This window comes from Synchiropus splendidus, chromosome 1 (assembly GCF_027744825.2).
Source record: "Synchiropus splendidus isolate RoL2022-P1 chromosome 1, RoL_Sspl_1.0, whole genome shotgun sequence".
In the NCBI taxonomy this organism is placed as follows: Eukaryota; Metazoa; Chordata; class Actinopteri; order Syngnathiformes; family Callionymidae; genus Synchiropus; species Synchiropus splendidus.
The window spans coordinates 30,852,332-30,877,446 of NC_071334.1; the positions used below are offsets into that span (position 1 = coordinate 30,852,332).

Consider the following 25,115-nt stretch of genomic DNA (forward strand, 5'->3'; position numbering starts at 1 on the left):
AAGCTCCCCCAAATTCTGGAAGCGGCTCTTCTTCACAATGCTGTTCAGGCTGCGGTCATCTCTCTTGGTTGTGCAGTTTCCTGCCACGTTTCCCCCCTTCCAACAGACTTTTTGTAAATGTGCTTTGAAACTGCACTCTGTCAACAGCCAGCTCTTTGAGAAATTTCCTTTTGTGTCTTACCCCTCAAGGGTGTCAATGATGATCCTCTGGACAGCAGTCAGATCAACAGTCTGTATGGAAACAGCTTAACATTGACCAGGATATGGGACTGTCCAACCACCGTGGAGAGAGAGCTCAGGGAAGTGTAAACTGCATATCTTTCGCACAATACCGCAGGAGCTACCCACCATATCGGTATCTTTAGGCTAATGCTATTTGAAGAAAACCAAGAGGAAAACACTGGGTTGCAGCGTCATTTAATTTCATTTAACGGCTGGGTGTGTGCATGTGTGTTTGTGTGTCTTCATTCTTGTTACATCTGTGAGCGTCGACAATCAAACCATTTGACAGGGAGAGAGAACAAACTTTTGGTACAGCAATCGTTGAAACCAACCCAAAAATCTTCATTGGACTCGGAAGCCTACTTTTTAAAAGGGAGACGGTCTATGACAGTTGCAGGTTCTGGTCAGATGTTTAATCATCCCCAAGTCCTTCTTCGCTGAGAATGCATCCTTCTCCATTCTTAAAACAACTGGCTGATCAGCCATGGGAGTCGAGAGGAGGAGAAGGAGGGGACTCTCGTAGCTACATTAGTGGCATCGCTGAGCTCTCAATATGAGAAAGCTGACACACTGGACTTGGTCTCTCCTTTCATATAGTTCGTCATTAAAAACTGATTCAGTCTTATTGTTATTATTATTATCATCATCATTATTATTATCATTAAAATGCCATTTATTCTCCTTTGTTCCTCTTCTCTTCAGCATAGTTATGAGTGTGGAGAGTTGTTGGGGTCAGCTCTCGCAGCGTTTCTCCTCCTGTCCAGCGGAAGAACCTCATGCATTCTGCCACCATTGCATTCTAGTCCTTCTCTGGCACCAGCTTCAGCACTTTTCCAATGGCAATGGTTTTTCCTGCGGAAAGGATAAAGCAGAGGAAATGTAACACTCCAAATGTCCAGGTGTCGCTTTTGTAGTCAACCGTGGCATAACATCTGCAATTTCTGTCCGGAACTTCAAGTCTATTAACTTTGCTTGCTATCCCTGAAATTTAAAAAGCGTCCAAACCCATCTTTTTTGCATGCGTATCACATGTTGAAGTCCCCATTCACGATCATGCTTCGAGGTTTATAAAGTTCTCCCCTGTCTGACATGTTTGAGAGGAAGAGACAGTCTTTATTGATTTTGGAGACAGACTATCACCAATGGTGCGGTCTCCTCCCTCCCTCATGGTTATAAATTTATCTTGAGTCCCATATGCCTTGGTGACGTCACAGTTCTCTGGTGCACCAAAGCAGGAGCTCAGCATATTCTCATCGTTGAACAACCATTATGTGCTGCTTGTGGACTGTCACAGCAAACAGAGTTGAAGCAGCAAGTCACTTTCTGCCTCACTGAACACATGAATATCTTCATCAGAGGGTGAATATGCTTCATCTGAATCTGAGTCAGATGAGTCTGCTGTTTTTCTCCTGCTACATAACACTTCACTTGTCCACTGAACCACCGGCCCCACTGTTAGCTCCAAAACATTGACATATACACATCCACCAACGTTGCTCAAACTGAAGCTACAGGTGTCCATCTGTTTGGGTAAAGTAGTAACCACATCAGGCTTCATAGTTGCAGCTTGGTTGGTTTAATTGCAGTGATGCTGCTTGTAGCAATTTTGTGAGTTGGGTGCCTAAAGGGTGAACTTTCTCAATGGCAGCATTACCGTATTTTCCAGACCACAAGCCGCAACTTTTTTTCTAGCGGTCTGAAACCTGCGGCTTATACAACGATGAGGCTAATAAATGGATTTTTATGAGGGATGCTCCAATCGATCAGCCACTGATTATGAAAGGCTGATATCAGCGTGAATGCCGATCACTGCCCGTCATTGCCGATCACAAAATCTGATCACATGTGACAGCCGGCACTCTGATGAAGCACTGCCCGTGGTTTATGATGCGTCCGCTCCTGTCTCCCTCCCTGCCGACTCGCCGCTCACCTTGCAACAGCATGTCTACTGCGGAGGTTTTTTTCAGTCCGTCATGTAACGTTTGCATCCTGCAGCACATACACGTTTAAAGGCGTAAACGCCACGAATTCAATACGATATTTAAAACACCAGTGAGTTTTCTGGTGCTCATGAAAGTGAAACTGCAGGAACCAGCGGTCACTTGTGGACACTCGCCAGTCTGAGCGTGACATTCGGAAGAAATAATTATTCATTTCACAGAGTCCGGTGAGCAGCCTTTCTCGGGTGTCGTTTTAAGACGCAATCGACTGCGACCGAATCCGTTGCTGTTTTGTGTGTGACAGATGCAGCGTCCTTTGGCCACCTGAATCTGAAACTTTTGCAAACGTCCAGAGTGGGAACTTTCATGAAGAGGATGAAGATAGCTGCTTCCGCTGAGTGCTCTTCCTGTCTCTCGGAGCATCCCTAGTTTTTACAGTCTAAAGAGTGTCATGCTGGCAAAAATATTGAGCCTCGTCACATCAAACGGATAACATCACAGGCATTTAATTTACCTTTAAAGCGCTCAAATTGCGCTGTTTTTGCCCGCGAGTCCATAGCTCTGCTAACAGAGACGATCTGCTGGAGGGTGAAAACAGCGCTTTTTGGACACTTTAAATATAAAGAAGATGTGAGGAGTTCATGATTCAAGTTCAGAACATTGCCGAGATTGTTTCATGAGTTAGTCTCGATGCTGGACCCCGTTTTCAAAGAGAACTAGAACTAGAGGATCGCGAGAAGTGATCCTCATGCATTTTCTGTGGCGCAGACAGCAACGGTGCACCCGCGGCTTATAGACTGGTGCGGCTTATGTACGAAAAGGCTGTGTTGCAGTGATAGATCTGTTAGTGTTATGACAATGTAAACGTTAGCCTGGATGCTAGCCGACTGTTGTTTGTTAAGAAGAAATAAAAACATAGCGTTGTATTGTTCATGGTGTCGGACATAATAAACCATTTGGGTCGCTAACTTGTGATACAAAGTAAACAAACGGAAGAGTAGTCCTTGTTACTGAAATGTCCCTGTTGTTCATATTCCCACTTGGTTTCAAGTCACCTCCGGAGCGCCCTCGGTTTGAAGGGATCATGTCAAGTGGTGAACGGCCAGTGCGCTTGGTCTTAGGAGTATTGGGACACACTATACTTAGATGTGAACGCGCAAAACAAGAGTTAGGGTGAGAAATGGGACACAGCCCTAGTCTTCCAGTGACTAGGCTACTGGTTTATATTCTGCTTTTTCATTGTCACAGTAGGTGAAGGCAGCAAGAGATCCACCGTTTCCAACTTCCTCTACTCACCTTCATCTCGCAGTGTGAATCGTCCCATCTGAGGAAAGTCTTTAAAGGTCTCCAAGCAGATCACACCTGCTGCCCGCAGTCTGGCGATACAGACCTGGTCCTGCTTCACAAAACGGGGTCTCATATTGCTCTTTTCCCCCGTCTTCTTGTCCACCAGGCAAATTAAGGCCTGTGGTGAGGGAGGAGCACAGCTGGTCAGTGACCGAACGATTTGCTGCAGTAGAACATTAACTTACTGTGATCTGCACCTCCTCAATGCAGGTGTGGATGTGGAGAACTGCATTGTAACCAGGACAGATAATCGATTTGTGCTCGATGATGACAATCTGCCAGGAAACGAGCAAAGCTCATCATTATTGCATCAAAGGAATGATTTAATATTCATGGCATTGAGTCATTCTAGCCAAGGTTCCCCTTTATACGTGACTGGCTGTGAAGGGCATTTTCAGAATCTCATTATTTCCCACACAAGCACAGGGTGAACATATACCACCCACACAAAAAGGAAAAGTACTGTCATCCTAAAACTTTAATGGCTCCCTTTACTCAATTCCAGCCCTTGTGCAAGTTCACGCCAAGGCTCTATGATAGTGGAAATACGTGGACCACAGTCGCGGAGTCTCAGCGACAAGAGCCGAGACGGAGGCTGCTTAACTACCACTATCACTGCAGCGTTGAAGCAGCCCTCTACAGTCACACATGCGTCAGCAGCTGTGTTTATTGCCTCAGACGCAACGCCATACTCCGGAATGCAAAACAAGGGGTTCAAATTCATGCTTATGCCGAGCTTGAGCCACATAATTAAACCTTGTTACTGATACTGTTAGCTGGTACTGATAGAACCAGAGACTTATTGGAAGATCATGGGCATAACTTCTTTGGTGGAGTTTTTTTTTTACCTGGGCATCAAAGGTGCGTCCAGAATGGCAGAGGTTGTCAGGGCTGCAGAGGATAAAACCTGGCAGAATCTCCTCTTCCTCAATGCCCTTGAGCCTCAACTTGAGATTTTCTCCAGGACTAGCATCATCCGTCTCCACATCGTCGCTGAGAAGACTCAGCACTTCCACGGTGTGCTGGAATGTCAGAAAAAAAACGCATGTCATTGCTCACCTTCAACAATTGTAAACCTGGTCTGAAAATCTTCATCTCAGATCTCTGCTTTGAGGAGGCGGCTTTCACCCTTTGCACATTTCAGTACGAATTAGCTGAGCAAGCTTCAGAAGCAGAGGTCACCACTTAAACCAGGTCTTATAATCCTCACTTGCGTATGGAATGTCTTACCCTGTTGGGCATCATGACCAGCTGCTGGGCCTTACTAATGGATCCAGACTCCAGTTTCCCCAAAATCACTGTGCCCATGTCCTAAAAACACAAACACAGTGATTACTCTGGATTCAACTCAACAGAACTGCCGTGAAAACATGGAAAACCAAAATTCAAAAGATCTCCTCAGATTGAGATTATGAGATAATTCCATCTGAAAACATTTCTACACACCAGATGTATGAAAAATTAAACCCAGGCGGTCAATTACATAATCAACATTTCATAATTCATCATAAACAGAAAACACACACTTTCCGCATTATGCTAGTAAATTAGATCAAGCCCATGCACACAACAGACAACACAAAGAATGCACAACTGAGATAGAATCTTAGAGAAGATAAAGAGTGACTGCCATGGAATGGCATATACTTATTCATGGACTTTAGTTTACAGTAGGCTCAAGAATAGAGCACCATCTGTACCATAACTAATTGTATGCTATGAATTTTACTGTGATTATCATCTGTAATAAAGTAATTACATATTAAATATATGTAAAAATATGCCACACTGAAAAAAAAGCTTGTTTTGAATTGCTGACCAAACAATCCACATAACCGTTGAAGGTCAGGAATTTAAAAAAAAACAAAAAACACTCCTAACAAACTAAAATCCTCACATTGTTTTCAATGTGACCTTTTTGCCCTCAGACTGAGGCTTTGTGATTTTGATTCATACTGTAATTGCAATTGTAATTGTAATACATGATGCTCTCCGTTTAAAAAAAAAAATAATAATAAAAAATGTGAATATATGCTTTGAAATTTGCAACCCTGCACATGGAACCTCATGGAAACAGGGGTGCAAGCTGCGTTCGAAGCAAACAGCCAGAGAGAAACACTGCTGTTTCACCGTCTGCTTGAGCTTCGTCTCTATTCTGGTTGTCCTGTATCAATCGATTGACCGTCTCGACAAGAGAAACGAACTGTTCGGTTTGGGGGCTGTGGTGTGCATCACACAGCCACAAGGGGGCTAGGCGTACAGCAAAATGGTCGTGTTATGACGATTACCTTGCTTTCTTAACCTGTGAAGCCATGAAGGATCAAATTTGGATTAACTGCACAGACGTATGGCAGCACGTCCAACAGTGTTTCTGACCTAGTGGGTTACAAGTGCAACAAGCATCTCACCAGTTCTAGATCTTCTCTTTAAGACTTAAGAAAATATGCTCGCAAGCAACAAGTGAATGGCTACTAATCAATAAAAAGTGATGTTCAATCCTCAGATCACTCACAGTCACCCGGCAGTCTATAAATGTAACATGACACATTAAAATACAATTAACTAAACGTAACAAAGGTTAAATCAGCAGTATGTAGAGCTATACAGCTTTCTCTATTATTGATAGTAATAACAGTTTATTCTCTCTCTCATTTCCACCAGAGGGTCAATGAGCTGCTCACACATTCAAGAATGAATTAATAATCATATTTGACAATCATTAGTTCCAGTCCAAACTCCTGCGGATTGTTTTATCAACAGCCAGGAGGCTATTATGAAAGCTGCGTGCGCATCAGCCCAGTTACATCACCAGCTGCAACTAGTTGGGATTAAAAATCCACAAGAAGCTCTAGAAGGAAGATTAGACCCATAGATGGACAAGCAAGATGATGAGGACAAAAGTGAACAGACAAAATCGATGTCAAATGAACAAGAGCTCCATCTTGTAATGTTTTACTTAGAAAAGCAACACTTGACGATTTTCTAAATTATTCATTGGTAGCCAATCTTTATCCACCATTTATGCCTGGGTGAAATATGGAGAGAATTATTCCGCCTATCACATGAAAAAATCATTATTAAAGGAGGAGTATTTCAGTCCCAACTGAATACTGAATAAAATGGCATTTGACTAAATGGAAAATGCCAGTTTATTAATCAGAATATAAAAATCACACCACTCGCTGATCACTCCAGTCTGTGCGCACGTTGCTCCATATTCACAATGAAGAAGTTTGTGTTCAAATATAACATACTTTTCTGCTGTCTGAGATGAAACCAGGACATGAACTCAAGTACTGTTTTATCAAATGATCAACCAAGAATCTGGGGTTTGATATCAAGGCGAGTTCAAGAGCGATTGCTGGTTACTAAAGCATTCAAAAAGAGTATTTGAAGAAAAAAAACTGTCTGGATTATTTGTACGAGGGTTGCCAAGTTATCAATAAACCTTGGTTGGCAGATGAAGAAGATAGCTGTGAGTTCTTCATTCTAAAATATTGCTGATGTGGCCATAATAGGTCTCAGTCTAATCTAATCTAATCTAACCCTGTCAGACACAAAAAGACCAGTTCAGCAAGTACAAATCCTGTTTCTGGCAGGGCTTGCTGAATCAGACACCCATTTCCGGATTGGCTCTGGTGCAAAGGGCGATTTACACCATAATCTTCATCATTTGTAAATAAGATGAAATCAAACGTCCTTTTGTACATATCACACACTGAAGATAACCCAAGAAACTGCAAAAGACATGCTGTTACAGATTTTCCACACCCACACATCTGCCAAGTCGAGAACACAATGAGCTGCTAAGAACCAGTTCTTCCACCCTGAGAATCAAGAGTCTTATCTCGCCATCTGCTCACCTTGTACTTGTCAACAATCGGTAGTCTGACTGGTCCGTCGCTGGATCTGGTGAAGTTTGGCAAACTGTCCAAGTGGGAGATAAACGGCAGACCACTGGCGAGGAGACCAAAAACAAATCAATCAGCATTCATCATTTGAGAATAGCACAGATGTCAAAACGCTCCAACGCCCACAGTGTTTCTAAGGTTTGAAATGGAGCCAGATTATCATGTGACTTATAATAATGATCTTTGGATTACATAAGGGTTTCTTACAAACAAGACAAAGGAAAATGGAACTAGTGAAGAGCAACTCCACAGCATGACTGGAAGAAAACACTTTCTTTACCTGACACAAATGTGATTAGCTTTTTTTATGTGATCTATTGCTGCAAGGCCCATAATATTAGTAACAAATTTTGGTCCTCTTGAGAATTAAGAGAGGCAGAGGGTGTACTTACATGTACCACGGACATTCGGGTACTGGGTCCTTGAGGTTGGCACCTGTGAGTCCTGAACAAGGCATGAAATGGATGTCCTTTTTCGGGTTGAAGCCGACCTTTTTAAGGAACGGCACCAACTTCTCCTTACACTCCTCATACCTGCAGAATCCCAGTAAACATAAACATCAGTGCAACAGTAAGCCAAGGTTAGGGCTGAGTTCTATTTTTAGCAGTTCACATGACGTTGTAAAGTGAATAAAAAGTGTCACAATAATACATCACAAAGCTCCTCATTTGAAAGACTAAGTCCAATGATGATGGACAGGCCATCACTAACACGTGAAAATATGCTTCACAGAATTGAATATAAAACCAAAATGTGTGGCAAGCTCTTGTATATGTATGTTTAAAAAAACATGTAAAACTCCATGCCATCCCTCTTTCCTAAGCACAACTACTTTGTGTATTGTACGTCTCCAATACATACTTAAACCTCCCTGTCGTGGGAAGATCTCTTATTCAACAAAGGACAATCTTTCAGGGGAATAACTGAAAACTTTTGGAACACAAATGAATCACAAATTAAAACATGGATAGATCTAAAGCAAAGGCCTCAAACTCAGACAACCTGGGGGTCACTAGAAGTTTAAATTGTGGTGGTACCAGGCCACAATCCTTGCCCATGTCATTACCTCATTAAGGTGCACTTTCAGCTATTTTGGCTCTTTGATGTAAATGATGAGACTGTCTATACGGACACCTTTATTTCACAAGATTGATATATTTGTATATGTTCTGCCACATTTTACTGCTGCTTCACTGTCACAGGAGTATTTTAACCTCTTTGTTTGGTATCTGTGTAATCATAGATTTTGAAGATATTCAGAATGTCTAGCACACTTCCCCAAATATGACAGTGGGATTAAGGCACTGTCCAAGGTCCATAAGGATTCAGTTATACAGCGTGCCCTAACTATACTACACAGTACAAAGACTGAGTACATGCACTGGATGTCAAATTGCAGGGCTCAAACCAAACCAAAGTGCTTAACACTAAGTCGCCCATTCATGTACACAATCACACACTGACGGTGCCAACGGCCATCTGAACTGCCAGGAGCCAACTGGGGTCAAGTGGCTTGCTCAGGGTCACAACAACACAAGGAGCTAAGACAGGCAACCGCTCAGTCATAAGCCGACCACTTTTCCATGTGAGCTGTATCGCCACCATATTATCTGGTGCCTTGAAATGGCCCATGGAACATGAATACGTGACCCTGAAACGGTTCATGTCAAAACACCTAGGACTAGCGGAGGTGCAGCAGCCACAAAGCAAGAGGTTCTCAGGTTGGTATCCAGCTTGATGCAACTCTGGCTTTGAGTGTTGTGTCCTTTATGTGTACAGTAGTTTGTATGTTCTTTCTGTCTTCCCGTTGGGTTAGAAACCCCAACCTTCTGTACCCAACACAGTACTCAACATCAGCTATATGTCGAAGAGCAAAGCAGACCATAACGTTGCTCACCTTTCTAGACTCCAATTTACAGTTGGGTCATCCATTTTGTTGACTAGGACTATCAGATGTTTGACTCCAGCAGTTTTAGCTAGCATGGCATGCTCCCGAGTCTGGCCCCCCTTCTCAAAGCCAGTCTCAAACTCTCCCTTTCGGGCCGATATTACCTAAGGCAAATAGGAGGTTAGCCACATCCATTTGCAGAAAAAAATTATTAAAACAAAAATCTATGGGTCTCATGTTTTAATCTATAACTGAATTATCATACTCACCAGGACAGCCAGGTCAGCTTGTGACGCACCTCCAATCATGTTTGGGACGAAGCTCTTGTGTCCTGGGGCGTCAAGGATGGTGAAATGTTTCTTCTCGGTCTCAAAATAAGCTCTTCCCACTTCCACCGTTTTGCCTTTGTCTCGCTCCTCCTGGTTTGTGTCTAGAGCCCACGACAGGTACCTGCAGCAAACACAGAATTTTACACCTCAAAAAATTTGCCTTTGTAAATTTGTTTTATTACTGGCTGTGATTACTTCACTTTCCTACACACTATGTAGTGGAAAACATTCCAAGGGACATCAGAATGTGAACACAGGTGAGTCCAGTGTGAAGAATTCAGACATGACATGCAAACATGCAAATCAACACATCCCTTCTATTCTCAGAAAAGTATCAATGCACCAAGGGATCAAGAGAAAGGTGCAAATGGACATAACAAAAGGTATAATAATACATTATTATTTTAAAAGTTTTTCAGGAGAAACGTTATATTAGTATGTCCTATTTTTAAACTAATTGCAGTAAACATTTGAGAGCAAAACGTTTTTTCGCACTTCATTCATTCAAATCATGTCATTTTTTTGCAATTTTTTTTATTGCAATAATTGAAATATTTACACTATTTTCTGATGAATCATCTTACCAAGTCTCCCTGTTCTTCTCCTTGGCTTCCCTTTCATATTTCTCAAGAGTCCGCTTGTCCACCATACCAGTCAAGTACCTAACAAAAGGAAAAAAAAAGATCATTTTAAGGAGCGTCCATCCCAAAAGGAAGTCGTAAACATATTGTTTATAAATTTGTGAATTCATCAATCAAAAAAAGAACAGTAAAAAGCTCACATGATTTGACCCCCTATAGTTGATTTTCCAGCATCTAACAGACAAAAGTAAATTACTTGTGATTCTTGCTTTGAGGTGAATAAATGTCCACTTCGAGAGAGATTGAAATGAGACTCACCCACATGACCTATGAACACCACGTTAACATGCTCTTTCTTGGGGGCATCTGGTGGTGACTGGACCACTTTGGGCTTCAGCATGTCCTCATCTTCCTCCTCCATCATCTCCTCGTCCTCCTTCTGTGCGCTGCCTTCCTCACAGGCATCCCCGTGGTCCTCCTGTCCGCCGCCTCCCCCGTCTCCTCCCGGCTCCTCCTTCTGCTCCCACGTCTCCTCCTCAGTGGTCATGTCCGCCTCCGTACTTCCGTTCTCCACTGGAGCTGCAAATTTAAGACATTTACTGCACACTTGAGCTTTCCAAGCACCATTTAAAAATCCAGTTGTGAACGAATGCTGGGGAACATGATGAACATGCCCATTCCCTCGCAGACAAACTGTGTGTGGTCCTTCTTATCATTTACTGCTTCTGTCAATTGAGTAGAAACACAAGCACAAGCAAGTAAAACAGGATGAATCAAAACTAACAAGAGAGCAGTGAAATCTCTAGAGGCAAACAGAGACGGCAACAGCCCCTGGCAGCAAACAAATAAGCCTCCTATTTCCATAACTATGAAATTATGCAGACCAGCAGTCATGTACAATAGCCATCTTCTTCTGTCCCGGTGAGAAAGTGCTGTTGGCAAACACACATCCACATTCCGGCCTTGACTTTGTTCAGAACCAGTGCAGTGGAAGACAGTAGGTGCACAAAGAACGATTAGATGCGGTTTAAATCATCACATATTAATATATTTGACCCCAGTTATGAATGACGGAGATTAAAGAATGTCTTGCTGTGCCACAGTTGGATAATTCTTCTGAGTAGAAAAGAAGGTCATTTTTTTTTAAGATGGTCAGTAAACATTGGTATATACACATTTTATAGTATAAAAAAAAACCTGATTAATAACATTTTTAAAATCGATCTTTGACAAGGATAGCTAATATAACCTAATATAATCCCTAGTTACTATACACACGGTTCTTACTCAGAAAAAATGAACAATTAAGACGCCGTGATGTGGGATTAATGAAGGCCATCGAATCTAATGGTTAAGTGGCAGCTCTGCAGTTATAGGAAATTAAGGTAATCCAACACTCAGAAGGACTCCGAAGGAATGTTCAAGCAAGAGTTTTGCACGCCATTTGGCCATCTATTCAAAGGCAACAACGAACGTCAAGGGTGAAACTAATAGATGGAAGGAAGGAGCTAGGATCGGACCTCTGGACAGCATGGTGGCACAAAGGTATTTTCTGTGGAGTCTTCAAAGTCAAAAGCACATGCACCAGGTGACATGTTTATAGACATGTCTACCAGGTAGCACAGAAAAAGGCTCCTCACAAAGGCAACATTGTCCTTTTCCCATTTGCTTTGTCAAAAAAGAGGACTTAAAGACCGGCGGACTTTCAGCTCAGCTACTGTTGAGTGGATTTTTATGAACAAAAAATAAAATTCGTGTTGCAGAAAAAATGACAGTTCATCAGAAGTTAAGATGGTGATGCCATTTACATTGCTGTGACCAGACAGAAGAGTAAAATTATATCTGCTCAATGACATCCCTGAGTTAAATACTGGTTATCTTATCCAATAAAACATGTTTCTAAGATCCAAAAATGTGTCAACAGAAAAGCTTTCTATGTGAAGTGAATTTGAACATGTCAAGGGAGGACTCACTTGGTCATATTCAATAGGCGCATGCATGACATAGTTGTGTCACTTGAGAATCTTAAACCAAGTCAAACAGTCAGCACTCGCTGTTCAGACCTAACAGTTGTGGATTTCTATGGTGCAGTATTCTCTCGCTTCTAAACTCAACACAGTGAAATTATTAAAAACTTTGAAATGTCCGATAAGTAATCATATCTGGTTAGTACTATTTTTTATAAATGATGGTCACAGCACATCATGAGTGGATATTAATGAAACCCATTTTAAGAGTTGCTCTGCGTCAAAAATAGCTCTGGTGGAATGGGCAGAACGTGGGAACATTTAAGAACATCAAATCAAGCACCAAGTCTTGAGTGAAACCCTCAGGGCCCGGGGCACAGTGAGGTTCGGAGCCTGAGTGGAAAGTCTATTTTGGGCATGGGTTGCATCATATACATAAGCTGATGCACACATTGGTTTGGCAGAGACAGCAGTCCTAATATGGATCAGTGCAGCCGAGGGTTGGAAAAGCGATCGTCCTCTGACCCCTGACCGGAGAAGAGACACCTGTTGTGTTCCAGCAACGAACCACCAGACAAGCGAATTAATAACTCAGTAACTGTAAAAGCATACCAGCTGTTTCCGTCACCTCCATGCTGGCGACTGCATCAGAGGCACCTGAAATGAATCCAAATTTTCGAATGTCATTATCATACACTGGCTTTACGGTTGTGATGCGGTTGACGTTAATGTGTTGATGTGTGAAGGCAGTCTGGTAGGAGGCTACCTTAGCTGAGTTGGCTACCATGCTAAGCTAACTTCCAGCCAGCTGCCTGGCGCTCACCTACCGTAAAGAGCGGTCGTATCCCCCGCGCTGGCCTGGAGGAAGCTTGGTACAAACACCGGGGCGTTAACGTTGGGGACGAACGGCTTGGCGTTAACGTTGAGAGCGGCAAAGGCGGTCGGGAGTTCTGCCGCGACAGCCGGGGCCTCGGCATCCTCCTCCAGCTCCCACGAATCCGGGGCTGTGTCTTTCACGTCCATTTGTGCCCAACGGAGTTGACAAGGTGTCCGGTACCGGGGACAGCAGTCGCTTAGTGGGGCTCTTTTTAGTCGCTGGTACGTCCGAACTCTTGGCAGACCACCCGGTTAAGTTCCCATTGATTTTTAAGCCTCGCTTTTGGACGCATATGGCTCTCGGAACCGACTACGATAGATATTCAAGCTCGGCACATCCTTAGAGCACCGTTAGAGGTCGCTACTGTACCAGATAAATTCCACTGCCCCTTTTAACAGGACGACTGCTTATCACAACGGTGCTGCTCTGGCGATGGCCAGTAGACGTTGAACGTATACTGTCAATCCAAGCAGCGATAAAGATGACCAAGTGTTTGGTGCAACAACAGCAAAATAGTTCAAGTAAAAGGTCATCAGGTTTAAAACGTTTTCTCTTGAAGGTGGAGAAATAGCAATGTGCACAATCTAGTCAATACAATGTGTATTAAATGTCATGAACCATAAAAAGTATAAATAGAATAAATAAACATTGCCTTAAACTGGCACAACATCAGGAAGCCAACGAACTGAATGGAAACGAACAACTGTGCGGCTTCATAGTCACTCTTTGGCATCGCTTATTCCGCCAGCCGTGATGGAGAACGTTGTCTCGCTCTCAGGCAGGTCAGGGCTACCACAAATGGAAAAGGGAATCACCAATAAGTTCAATAAGGTTTTTACTATGAATAAAAAAACGTAAATATTAAAACAATTGGTCAAATCAAACCTGTGTACTTGAACATGTGGACACTACATTCAAATATATAAACAGTGAACACTTTTTCTAGTGTTTTTACATCAAACATGCATTTAAATTAAGCAAAATTGTCCATGGGGCCGTATATGATAATCTATCTATCCACCCCAAGGTGTCCCCATCCCCTCTGGTCATATGGTGTCTGGAAAATCTGGATCAGTCCATCAAAAATGATCATCCTAAGGATATTCTGAATTTATGCAGCTTTTCATGCAGTTCAATTCATCAGTTAACACAAATGATGAGGATTTAGCAAAGACTAACCTGTCGAATATTTTGACAATCCTCAAATCTCCACGACCTTTCCTTAAGCTTAGCCTAGTGGTGGAGGCATGTGCCATGATGTGACCTCCGAAAGGCTTTTTGGGATCAGCCTGGAAGCTACAGAAGGAAGAGTAGCACTTAATAAAGAGTCCATTAAGTTGGTAGGATTCTGGGTAGTTGGGAGATATCACAATGGCAAAGATGTGTTTTTACTGAAGGGTAACTGGTAAAACATTTCTTACATGAAATCATAAATCATCAACCACTGATTTACCTTTATTGTAAGGTGTGGTGGGTCTAAAGGAAGAAGTAATTGATCGAACTGATAAGAGACAGTTGAATGAAATGGTGGTTGAAAAAACAGTTCAAATATCTGAAATCTCGCAGATGTGCAACAAGTGTTTTTTTTTCTCATAAATTATCATTAGAAGTGGACTGCGTTTTTTTTTTTTTGCCAAAGTTGACTGTCAGATGTTTATGTGATGAGTTTTTGTCTGGGAATAGTTCATATACTAACTATATTCTGAGATAAAATATGAGCTTTATTATTTGTTTAAACTATTTCACACAAACATCATCATGGTTTGAGAGTTTAAAAACAAATGTTGCGTCACTAAATTTCATGAGCACCACAAATTGGGTGTGTTCAACTGGGCGTGGCGCACTGCACTGAGGTAAGACTGGGTGTCCAGAATCACACAGTTCTAGAGAGAGTCCCCAGAGCAGGGGCGGACCCCGGCACCTGCTGTCACGCCTGTCCCACTGCACCAGGGCATACTGGGATGTAGAGTCAACTGACTGACACTGAAGTTTGCTTACACCTTTGTAAGCCAAAGTTTAAGACGTTGGATTTATGAGAGAAAAATGATTATTATGTCACAGCCAAATGAACATTGTCAGAGACACTTGATGAGATGCATGTTTTCTGACGTTTTCATAACATCCACAATCAATACGAGTTTGTAACTGTGATTTCAGTGATCATCACAGTTCTGGACTTGTTTTCTTTATCATGCTCTTATGGTGAAGTTCAGCAGGATCAATCCACACCACTGTGTTAAGATGTCCCATGGAATTTAGACTTTGACTGAATTTTTATTTCAATACTCATGCTGATCCTGCACTTTTAGCAGCAGAAACATTTTAGAATTAGTAGGATGAAAATCAGCCCTTTTATACAAGCCAACATCAGGATTCTCCCATCACTTGCATGAAACAAAATATTAATGCAGCAACAAAAGGAAAACTGTGGTAAAATGTCTTACCTTAATCCAGCCCCTGGGTCAGCCGTCATTTGGTTGGTCACAAACACAGCTACATTAAACTCTTCAACGAAAGAAATGCATATTAGTCACCACATTGTGCATCAATGATACAATTTAATATTTGAGGTGAGACCTTCAGAGATCTTCTGAAGTTTGGACAGCATCTGAGCCAGTTTTTGCTGTCGCTCCGCCAGCTCTCCTCGACCACAGAAGTCCACTCGGAACAGAGCCATGATGGAGTCGATGATCTAATGAAAGAGAAAAAATAGTGGGAGGAATAATACTTTTGCGTAATGTGACTCATTCTTCAGCATCTGTATGAATAAAACCATGTGAGTCAGCTTTGCTTTGAGTGATCATCAGCAGGAAAGTAGAGAGTTCCAAGTTAAAACCTGCCAGAGATTTCAGGAGAAGATCCTGATTCATTTTCTGGGAATTTCATTTTCTGTCTTTTTATAAGAGACTCCCTTCATATTCAAAATGTTTTTCTCATAACATAAACAACACATTTAATGCGTAACGTCTTATCAGAATGTGTTTAAAAGTAATTTTTGACATTTAGTTTTTTACCAAAAGTTTGAAGACACCCCAGTCCTCGTGGAATTTAGCTGCGACAAAGTCTAACATCTCCATCTGGTGTTCACCTGCCAAATAAAGAGCATATCATAATCAAAAGCATTGTGCCTCTGATTTCCACCAAAGTAATTGTTGTACTTGTATAAGCTCGGGCATAAAGCACATTGTCCAGAGTAGTATCATGGTCCACATTGAATCTGTCAGCGATGTCTCTCAGTCGGTCGGGATGGCTAAAAGCCACACGAGTGAAGGATCAATAGAAACAGATCAACCACATTTACGGAAGGATACAAAGTGAGGATACAAAGTGTTCTCTGTATCGATGAAGATGACCTTCCCACCAGAGTAGCCATCTGCTCCTGGGAGCTGAGTGGTCACTGAGGGTAGACGGCAAAATAATCATGGTTTCCAAATCACTCTCTTCCCTGTCCGAAACTCTGAAGGATGAAGTCACATGATCACACATATGTTTCAAAAATGCTCCGACATTTCTTTGTACTCACCTCCAAATGCTTCTGTGATGGACATGCTCTCTATCCCACCACCCAGGAGTTTACTGGGGAAATTTGAATCGTATTGTTTTTCATGTAGAATTGCATAATAATGAATAAAAATGTTAGCTACAATACAGTGTCTCTACTTAGATATATGCAATAGGCTTGGATCTAGTGTTCAACATTTGAAAATTCAATTGAGTGAACAGAAAATGTGTGGTTCAATAAGAGATTTCAATCTTATCATCATTAAGATCAGTCACATCACCATTGGAACTTGTGAAAAACAGCTTAGTGAATGATTATGAGTTAAATAAAGTTGTGTGGTATTTTCAAAGATTAAACTAAAAAAATATTAAATATTAAACTGAGAAACTACGAACTCAAACTCTTGGCTCCCAGTTGTGATGTGGAACACCTGCTTTCTCCTGTTGCTGTACTGGTAGGCTGTCTGGAAGCCAATATTCTATAATGTAAACATTTTTGACAAGTCAAAACGTTGCGTATTGCCATTTAACCAGATGACCACTCCATCACCAGGTTTTTCTTTGACAATGTTTAGGCCAAGCTTGAGCAGCCTACCTGCCTGATGATAACAAGACAACAACGTTTGCAGATACCTTAACTACATGATCATGGTAAATAATATGTTTTATCTTGCCAGCAATTTCCCAGCTGCTTCCTTGATTTTTTCCACTTTTGCTTCCGACATGCCCTTGACGTTGCACAGTGCCTTGCGGGTGGTCATCTGGATTCGCTTTACTGTGCAGATGCCCACTGACTTCAGCTTTTTGATATCAGCCATGTTCTGGAATGACAAGTGAGCCTCTGCACTCTTGGACAGCAAGCGTGTAAGAAAAAAAGAAAGAAAAATGAAAAGAAAAGAAAGGAGAATGAAGCTGCTTACAATTCCGTATTTCTGAAGAAGGTTGATGTCTAGGAAAAAGGACTCCTGTTCATTTGAGATGAAAGCAAATTGTTATTGAATGAAAAACATGATGAGAATACAACTCATTGCTGATAGGAAATTATTTATTTTTAATATCGAATGCTGTTTTGGTGTGAATATACACTGCCTGGACAAAAAACAAGTTGCCACCAAAAAAAAGGGTGATACACTCTAATATTTCGGTGGACCGCCTTTAGCTTTGATTACAGCACGCATTCGCGGTGGCATGGTTTGGATAAGCTTCTGCAATGTCAAAAATGTTATTTCCATCCAGTGTTGCATTAATTTTTCACCAAGATCTTGCATTGATGATGGTAGAGTCTGACCGCTGCGCAAAGCCTTCTCCAGCACATCCCAAAGACTCTCAATGGGGTTAAGGTCTGGACTGTGTGGTGGCCAATCCATGTGTGAAAATGATGTCTCACGCTCCCTGAACCGGTCTTTAACAATTTGATGATCACGGATGAGTCCTGGCATTGTCATCTTGGAATATGGCCCTGCCATCAGGGAAGAAACAATCCATTGATGGAATAACCTGGTCATTCAGTATATTCAGGTGGTCAGCTGACCTCATTCTTTGAGCACATAATGTTGCTGAACCTAGACCTGACCAACTACTGGCATCACGCTCGCCCGCGATCTACAAATACCCATCTCGCCAGCCCACAAAAAAACATGCGCGTCTATTTGTGCCGTTACGGTAGCGACTCCGTAAGCGCCAGTGAAGTGTAGTTGTGTGATACAGAGATGATAAATAGACGTTATGTGTTGCAAGAAAGTGTCTTCAACGGTTTTTATGAGTCATTTAAGAAAACCAGAGTCATTTAAGAAAGTCATTTAAGAAAACCACAAGAGGCAAGTCATTTTTTTTCACTGGATTCATGTTTAGGAAGCTCTTGGCTACTCTCCCACGGAATTTGTGTACTTTTTACTTTGCAATTCTTGCAGTGACTTTTTTTCACTGTTTTCACTGTTGGTTCCAAAAAACGGAAAAATGACTACTCCCAGTGAGAGGTAAGTTGTGTTTTTTGTATGCATGAAGGTCACACGCACACACACATATATAATAATAAAATAATAATAAAATTAATGTTTTATAAGTGTGCATGTCTAATTGCAATTTCACAGTACAGACAACATAAACCCAATTTGTATTTCAGATTTTGCACTTTCAAAACCTTTGGAAAGGTATGTAATATATATTTTTAAATAATTAATAAATTACAATTATCCTGTTTTATCATTGAGGCCACAATATTTTACATGCTATATGAAAATCTGAAAGTATGTATGTACTGTGAAATTGCAATTAGACATGCACACTTATAAAACATAAAAAAACATAAATGAATATATATATATATATATATATATATATATATATATATATATATATATATATATATATATATATATATATATATATATATATATATATATATATATATATATATATATATATATATATATATATATATATATAATTTTTTTTTATATATGTGTGTGTGTGTGTGACCTTCATGCATACAAAAAACACAACTTACCTCTCACTGGGAGTAGTCATTTTTCCGTTTTTTGGAACCAACAGTGAAAACAGTGAAAAAAAGTCACTGCAAGAATTGCAAAGTAAAAAGTACCCAAATTCCGTGGGAGAGTAGCCAAGAATCCAGTGAAAAAAATTGACTTGCCTTTTGTGGTTTTCTTAAATGACTTTCTTAAATGACTCTGGTTTTCTTAAATGACTCTGAATGTGCATGTTGATACATGACATAATGTGTTTTACAAACTCTTGAAACTCACAGGGAGAGTAGAGAAAAGCACCTTGAACACGAATCCAGTGACATTTCACGAAGCCCTTTTTTTTATGCACGTGTTATTATGCCATAAGGTGTAACTATTTTGTAATTACAAATTAAAACGCTCTAAACTCACAGGGAGAGTAGAGTAGACCAGGGTGGTCTACTGTACTCACAGGAATCCAGTGAAAGATTTCACTAACCTCTTGTAGTTTTTTTTAATATAATTTTTTCACAATATACATGTTATTACAATACATAGAGTTAATTTATTTTATAATTCTACAGTAAAAACATTTCAAACTCACAGGGATAGTAGAGTAGAGCTCCCTGAACAGGAATCCAGCGAAAGATTTCACTAACCTCTTGTAGTTTTTCTAATATGTATTCTTAATAATATTTATTTATATAATATACTTTATATAATATTTAATAATATTTATCATCTCCGTAAGCTATAACGACGCTTTACTGGAGCTTACGGAGTCGCTACCGTAACGGCACAAATAGACGCATACTTTTTTTGAGTGGGCTGGCGAGATGGGTATTTGTAGATCGCGGGCTAGCGTGATGCCAGTTGACCAACTGCAGCAACCCCGTACCTATTTGCTTAGTTAAATCCAGGTGGCGACTTTTTTTTTTTTTTTTTTTGGACAGGCAGTGAATAATATATAATAGATAAGCCCATTTGATACATTAAAATAATCATTTACAGTGCCATATCACACAGAGTATGATTAAGGTTGCAACATGTTCTCATACACAGTACCGTGGAGTTTGACAAGGTGAAACTTACCAATACCAATACTACATTTATAATACAAGCAAAATGTACATCTCACTTATTTCACCTCATCATCTTGGAAGGCGGCATCATCTTCCACAACTTGGTCTTCGGTCTTCATTTTGTACATTTATGACGTGAAAATCTAACTAAAGGAAAAGGTGAGCGTAATGAATGTAGCTTGTCGAGCTAACAATGCTAAATTACCTTCTCGACGACAAAACGCTATCTAACATCAGAAACGGTGGACTCAGCAAATGTAGATGCACTACAAAAATAAATACAACTATTAGCAGAAGAAGATAAGCGCTAGCTTGGTGCTAGTTTCGGGCAGTCAAGTGGCGGGATATGATTGTTGGAAACACAGATGGACAACGTACAACTTAATTCAAATGTTTAATGTTTGAACAATGAACATTCAATAAACAAAACAGGATTGAAAAAAATGACAGGAGGAGAGATGTGTGATGCTACATCAACATTATATTCATCTTACTTTGAGTGGCCATCTGACAATCAATTTAACAACCAATGAACTCCTTTCATTTATGTACCTACATATCTGCCACTGTGCTGTACAAACATGATGTACAAACTAGAGACGCTGGTGACTTAAGACAGAAAGACAATAAGTTCCAATAAGTTAATACTGGATCCCAGGTGAGCCAGAGCGCATTTATTACTCAGTCAGAGATAACTTTCTTAACAGCACACACAATGATGAACATGAGGTGGTTTGGGGAAGTGGATAACCAATCTTCACCTGTAGCAAAAAAAAAAAAAAAACTTCAAAGAAGAAAAAAGCAGCGCTGCTGAAAAAAAAAATCCGTCAGCATGATGGACTTAGAGACAGTGAAAAGAAGATTTTAAACATGCCATGTCCCGCAACATAATTTGTGACCCAGTCAACTGGATTCAGAAAGCACAAGTTGTGAGGGACAATTTCTCATATTCATCAGCAGTGGGGTTTTTTTTATCTCCTCCACTAAGGTCATGAACTTCCCAGTGCTGACATCAGAAGCAGGTTGTGATCTTCTCTTTACATCTTTCCAGGGGCTGGTGGCATCATGCCTGGCATCCCACCAGACATTCCAGCATTTGGTCCCAACAGGATCTAGGTAAAAAAAAAAGAAGTATGGGATGATTTATTCAGATATGTACGCAATATTTTATCAGGTCTTGAATGAGGGACGCATGCGTTTTGTGCATGACAGGAGTGGTAGCCATGAACACCAGACCTTGCTATAGCGATTTAGCTAGTTATTTTCAATCACCATGTCTTCAGTTGAGTGTACAATCCGGTTTCTTTCTCATCCTCATACTACAAACCTTGTTGCCACCATCACCATTCTGAGGCAATAAGAGAATTATCTTCGACACCCACCTGTCTCTGCTGTTGTAGCTGTTGTTGCTCCAACTGTAGTCGTTCTGTCTCAAAAACAACAGGGAGCACCAGGATCATGAAGGATGTAGTTCCCACCCAGAGGGCTGATCGGGAAAAGCTACAAGGATATAATAGTCATTTTAGGTTGCAGTCAACAAAAGCTAACATTATTTAAACCAACTGTTCCGTCTACAACCTGTCCACCATGTGTTATTGCTACCCTTTAGACGTTTAAAAAAACCCAAGTCTTGTCCTCCAAGTCATTCCCTTACTCACTTTCGTGACACAGTTTACCGTTTTTTTATGCTTACAACAGTTGACCAATGGGTAGCAGAGTACGACATGACATTAGTTTCTTTAATCTTCCAAGTCCAGTAGGTAATCCTTAAATACTGAGAATAAATTATAATAAGTATGCTGGAGAACATCTCATAACAGATGTGATAAGCGATGCGATACAGCCCTGTTCACCTCATTTGGCTCCAAGTTGCAATTGAGAATTGCGACGCTACAAAGACAAAACCTATTTTCTTCCAGAAAATGTTCAATAACACACTAAGCAAACACAGACTAGAAAACTGTGTAGCCAGCGATTTGGAAATGTCTACTCTTGAAAACCTGCAGCCGTCAGTATCGTTATTAGCCATTCACGTCAGCAAGGATGCTTTAGAATGTCACTTAAAATGGGGATTTACACTGTTCCTGAAGTGGAAAGGAGACAGTGGAGTTTTAATTAACACTACCAGACAGCGAGGATCTGAGGTCTTCCTTAAAATATGTTAACGTACGGCTGTGCATGTCATGTCAATGGTTGTTTGTAAACACAAAATAATCAGGAATCAGAACTTTTATCACCATTAATGTTCTGAGTGTGCAACACATAGTTATTTAAGATTTAATAAACCTACACAAATGTAACAACAAATAGACATTTAAGCTCACAAAAATAAACATATTTTTTTAAACATTGTTGCTTTTATCAGTTTTTTCCTCCGATCTCCTACAGCACTTTATACATAAATAACAGCCAGACATATATTAATGTAACACCACTTTTATTTTAAAGACATGCAAAATTAGGATATATATTTCTGAAAACGCATTGCCTATTGTAGAAAAGTTGCAGTAGTAATCCAATCATGACACTGCGAGATATTTGTTCTCCCATCTTCTCAGGTAATCTTCTCTCAGGATCAACTGCCACTGCACTGCCAATTTAGAGGCTTCCTCTACACACTTGGCTTCCACACACTTGTAAGTCCTTTCTATTAGATGACAATAAGAATCCAGCCACTCTTCAAGGCAGATCAGAGGAACCTCTCTTTGTTCATGTTTCCTAAATGTAGGAGCAATGCCTGCTTCATCGTTTGACTTTCTATTTGGAACAGTAGCTTTTGTTATCAACAGCTCGGTCCATGCTGCAATCACTTTAGAAAAACATTCTGTGACAGAGGAACACAATCACATTAGACTGAATCAAATTGAAATAAATCAAAATTCTATGGTCAAACAACTGCATTTCCTGAAACTTCAAGGGGAAGCACCCCAAGTCTCCAAACCAAAATGGCAAAAAGTGCTGAAAAGCCATACCTGTAAAACTTTTTGGCCAGTGAGACGGAACACTGAGCCGATACTTCTGCTACGGAGCGGACTGTGTCAGGAAACATCTCCGTCAAACCCCACAACCTCTCCATCAGGGTTTCATCCAGCTAACGAAAAAAAAAAGCTCGGTTAAGCACACTCACCACAGGAGACCACATTCCTACATTTGCATTTCCAAACGTTCAGTAAGCTCAGTCTTGGAACAGGACACTATTTAACCTTTGGCTTTTCGCTCACCTTTAAAACATCAAGGAAAAGTGGAACACAGACATATTTCACAAATGTGTGCACTTTATTTTCCTAGTAACTTACATCTTCGTCTTCATCGTCATCGATCTCGTCCTCCAAGGGTCGGGTAGACACGGGGCCCGCAGCCGGCGAAAGCTCTTCGATAGCTGCCATGTCTCCGCGGTCCTGCTGAGCTCCACCACCCAGATCAGTCAACTGTAAACAATAAACACGTACAGCCCCGCGTCGTCCAATTGAAAAGACCACTCAAATACGCTATATGGATATATTTCTACGCGATGTGCAATGCAGACTGAAACTGAGGTCAAAGACGGGAAGCGTGCGCGGTGTCGATTGTCGATGACGTCAGCAGAGGAAGTAATGGTCTTCTTCTACGGTCGAATTGACATGTAGCAAAGCAGAGTAAAGGTGCATTACTGCCACTGATGTGCAATCCGCGATATAACACGTAGCAAATCGTATATTTACTGTCAGTCATGAGTTTTTAAGACTCAACCTTTGATAAGTGACAAACAAACCTTCAGCAATCACATCCATGTAATAACTGTTTCTTACAAGTTCCACATTGGTAGTATTATCCAAATTATTGGGGGTGTTATGGAAATATTTGCTCACTCATAAGATTGATGTTTGCTAGAGTATCTCGATTCACTATACGACTATACATATATCCTCTTGATTAACTTTACCTTCGACATCTGATATCTTGAATTTCCTTTTTGAAGCCTATGAATGATGTTGCAGAAAAGGTTGCAATGAATCCTTCCTTAAAGGTTTTGAAGAGCCATACGCTTGTCAATGAGAACTTAATAGCCACGGCGTACTTTAATCCATACTTGGTTTCTTCAGGAATCTTTGTAGAGGCTTGTCGTCTTTGATTTCTACCCACATCATCTCAGGTTTAATACAATCACTCTTGATGCTACAAAGCACAATCATATGCTTTGATCTGAAAAGGACGGATCTGCATGATTCTCATTCCTACAGTTAGAAATCCATGAGCTCATGATCAGGAACTTGGACTTTCTTTGTAACACCATGAGCATTGTTATACATTTATAAATGATTGATGAAAGACACTAATGCATGTGCCATGACTCCTGTTGAGGAAGTAAAGCTATTTATTTTGTTTTATAAGTATACTTACTTTTCACCTCAGAATCATCAATATACAGTTTGCCAGTTTGAGATTAACAAACAGTTTTCCCTGTGCTCCCAGAGCCAGAGGAGTTGGAGATATCTCCAAACCAACAGTTAGTTTGACAACCCCATTTAATCGTAAATTTGCTTTGTGGCCACATCCCACTCCAAAAAAGGCTGTTGACTGTTCCAAAAGAGACGAGATCGGTTGGGTCGGTTAGATGACTTTGTTGGCATAATCCCAAACCATGTCAACTGTCTATTAAATCAAAAGTGCCTCAGCCATGAGTGATGGGTGACTGACTATGAATACCCTGCTCTTGTCTTCTCAGAAGCGCCTCCGGGACAGTTTTACTGTAATAATTCCGAATGTTGTCTCCTGCTTTGCTTATAAAATTGCCTATTCGGGTTATTTATGTGTGTATAATGTCATGCACGGAACTTACTTGAGGCATTTTACCTTGTGTTTTAAGCACTCCTCCTACCTCATTGAGCAACGTCTTTCTTGCAGATGTGATGTGGGGTTGTTTTCGTGGAAGTTGTTATTCCCGGGAAGAGGGAAGAGGGAGGGCGGCTCATGGAAACATTCAGGGATTCCTTGTTTACATCCTACCGGAGTACACCGCGGGGGTGGG

The 25,115-nt window shown here is 40.8% G+C and overlaps 3 protein-coding genes across 5 annotated transcripts; all 3 read right to left on the reverse strand.

Moving 5' to 3' along the window:
• Window positions 1–367: 367 nt before the first annotated feature.
• gspt1 (G1 to S phase transition 1) lies at window positions 368–13,424 on the reverse strand. Its single transcript, XM_053853019.1, has 14 exons — window positions 13,013–13,424; window positions 12,798–12,842; window positions 10,537–10,797; window positions 10,419–10,452; window positions 10,222–10,299; window positions 9,578–9,758; window positions 9,318–9,472; window positions 7,813–7,953; window positions 7,373–7,466; window positions 4,740–4,820; window positions 4,358–4,531; window positions 3,695–3,784; window positions 3,459–3,627; window positions 368–1,074 (listed from the first exon to the last, which is right to left on the reverse strand). The coding sequence occupies exons 1-14, from the start codon at window positions 13,206–13,208 to the stop codon at window positions 1,022–1,024; spliced, it is 1,752 nt and encodes a 583-aa protein (XP_053708994.1). The 5' UTR covers window positions 13,209–13,424; the 3' UTR covers window positions 368–1,021.
• A 157-nt stretch (window positions 13,425–13,581) lies between these two features.
• On the reverse strand, window positions 13,582–20,333 carry dmc1 (DNA meiotic recombinase 1). The gene is made up of 12 exons (XM_053881629.1): window positions 20,173–20,333; window positions 17,484–17,528; window positions 17,238–17,384; window positions 16,960–17,042; window positions 16,586–16,638; window positions 16,387–16,459; window positions 16,221–16,312; window positions 16,077–16,150; window positions 15,640–15,754; window positions 15,507–15,567; window positions 14,242–14,358; window positions 13,582–13,851 (listed from the first exon to the last, which is right to left on the reverse strand). Exons 1-12 carry the CDS (start codon window positions 20,233–20,235, stop codon window positions 13,782–13,784), a joined length of 993 nt encoding a protein of 330 aa, XP_053737604.1. The 5' UTR covers window positions 20,236–20,333; the 3' UTR covers window positions 13,582–13,781.
• A 155-nt stretch (window positions 20,334–20,488) lies between these two features.
• On the reverse strand, window positions 20,489–25,108 carry tomm22 (translocase of outer mitochondrial membrane 22 homolog (yeast)). 3 transcript variants are annotated; one of them, XM_053881676.1, is made up of 5 exons: window positions 24,966–25,108; window positions 23,404–23,535; window positions 23,080–23,198; window positions 21,490–21,607; window positions 20,489–21,219 (listed from the first exon to the last, which is right to left on the reverse strand). In XM_053881676.1, exons 2-5 carry the CDS (start codon window positions 23,491–23,493, stop codon window positions 21,145–21,147), a joined length of 402 nt encoding a protein of 133 aa, XP_053737651.1. In that variant the 5' UTR covers window positions 23,494–23,535; window positions 24,966–25,108; the 3' UTR covers window positions 20,489–21,144. The 3 variants fall into 3 exon arrangements, with proteins under 3 accessions (XP_053737651.1, XP_053737642.1, XP_053737635.1); XM_053881667.1 differs by lacking the exon at window positions 24,966–25,108 and adding an exon at window positions 24,030–24,218 and having other exon boundaries at window positions 23,404–23,508; XM_053881660.1 differs by lacking the exon at window positions 24,966–25,108 and adding an exon at window positions 24,030–24,198.
• Window positions 25,109–25,115: the final 7 nt, after the last annotated feature.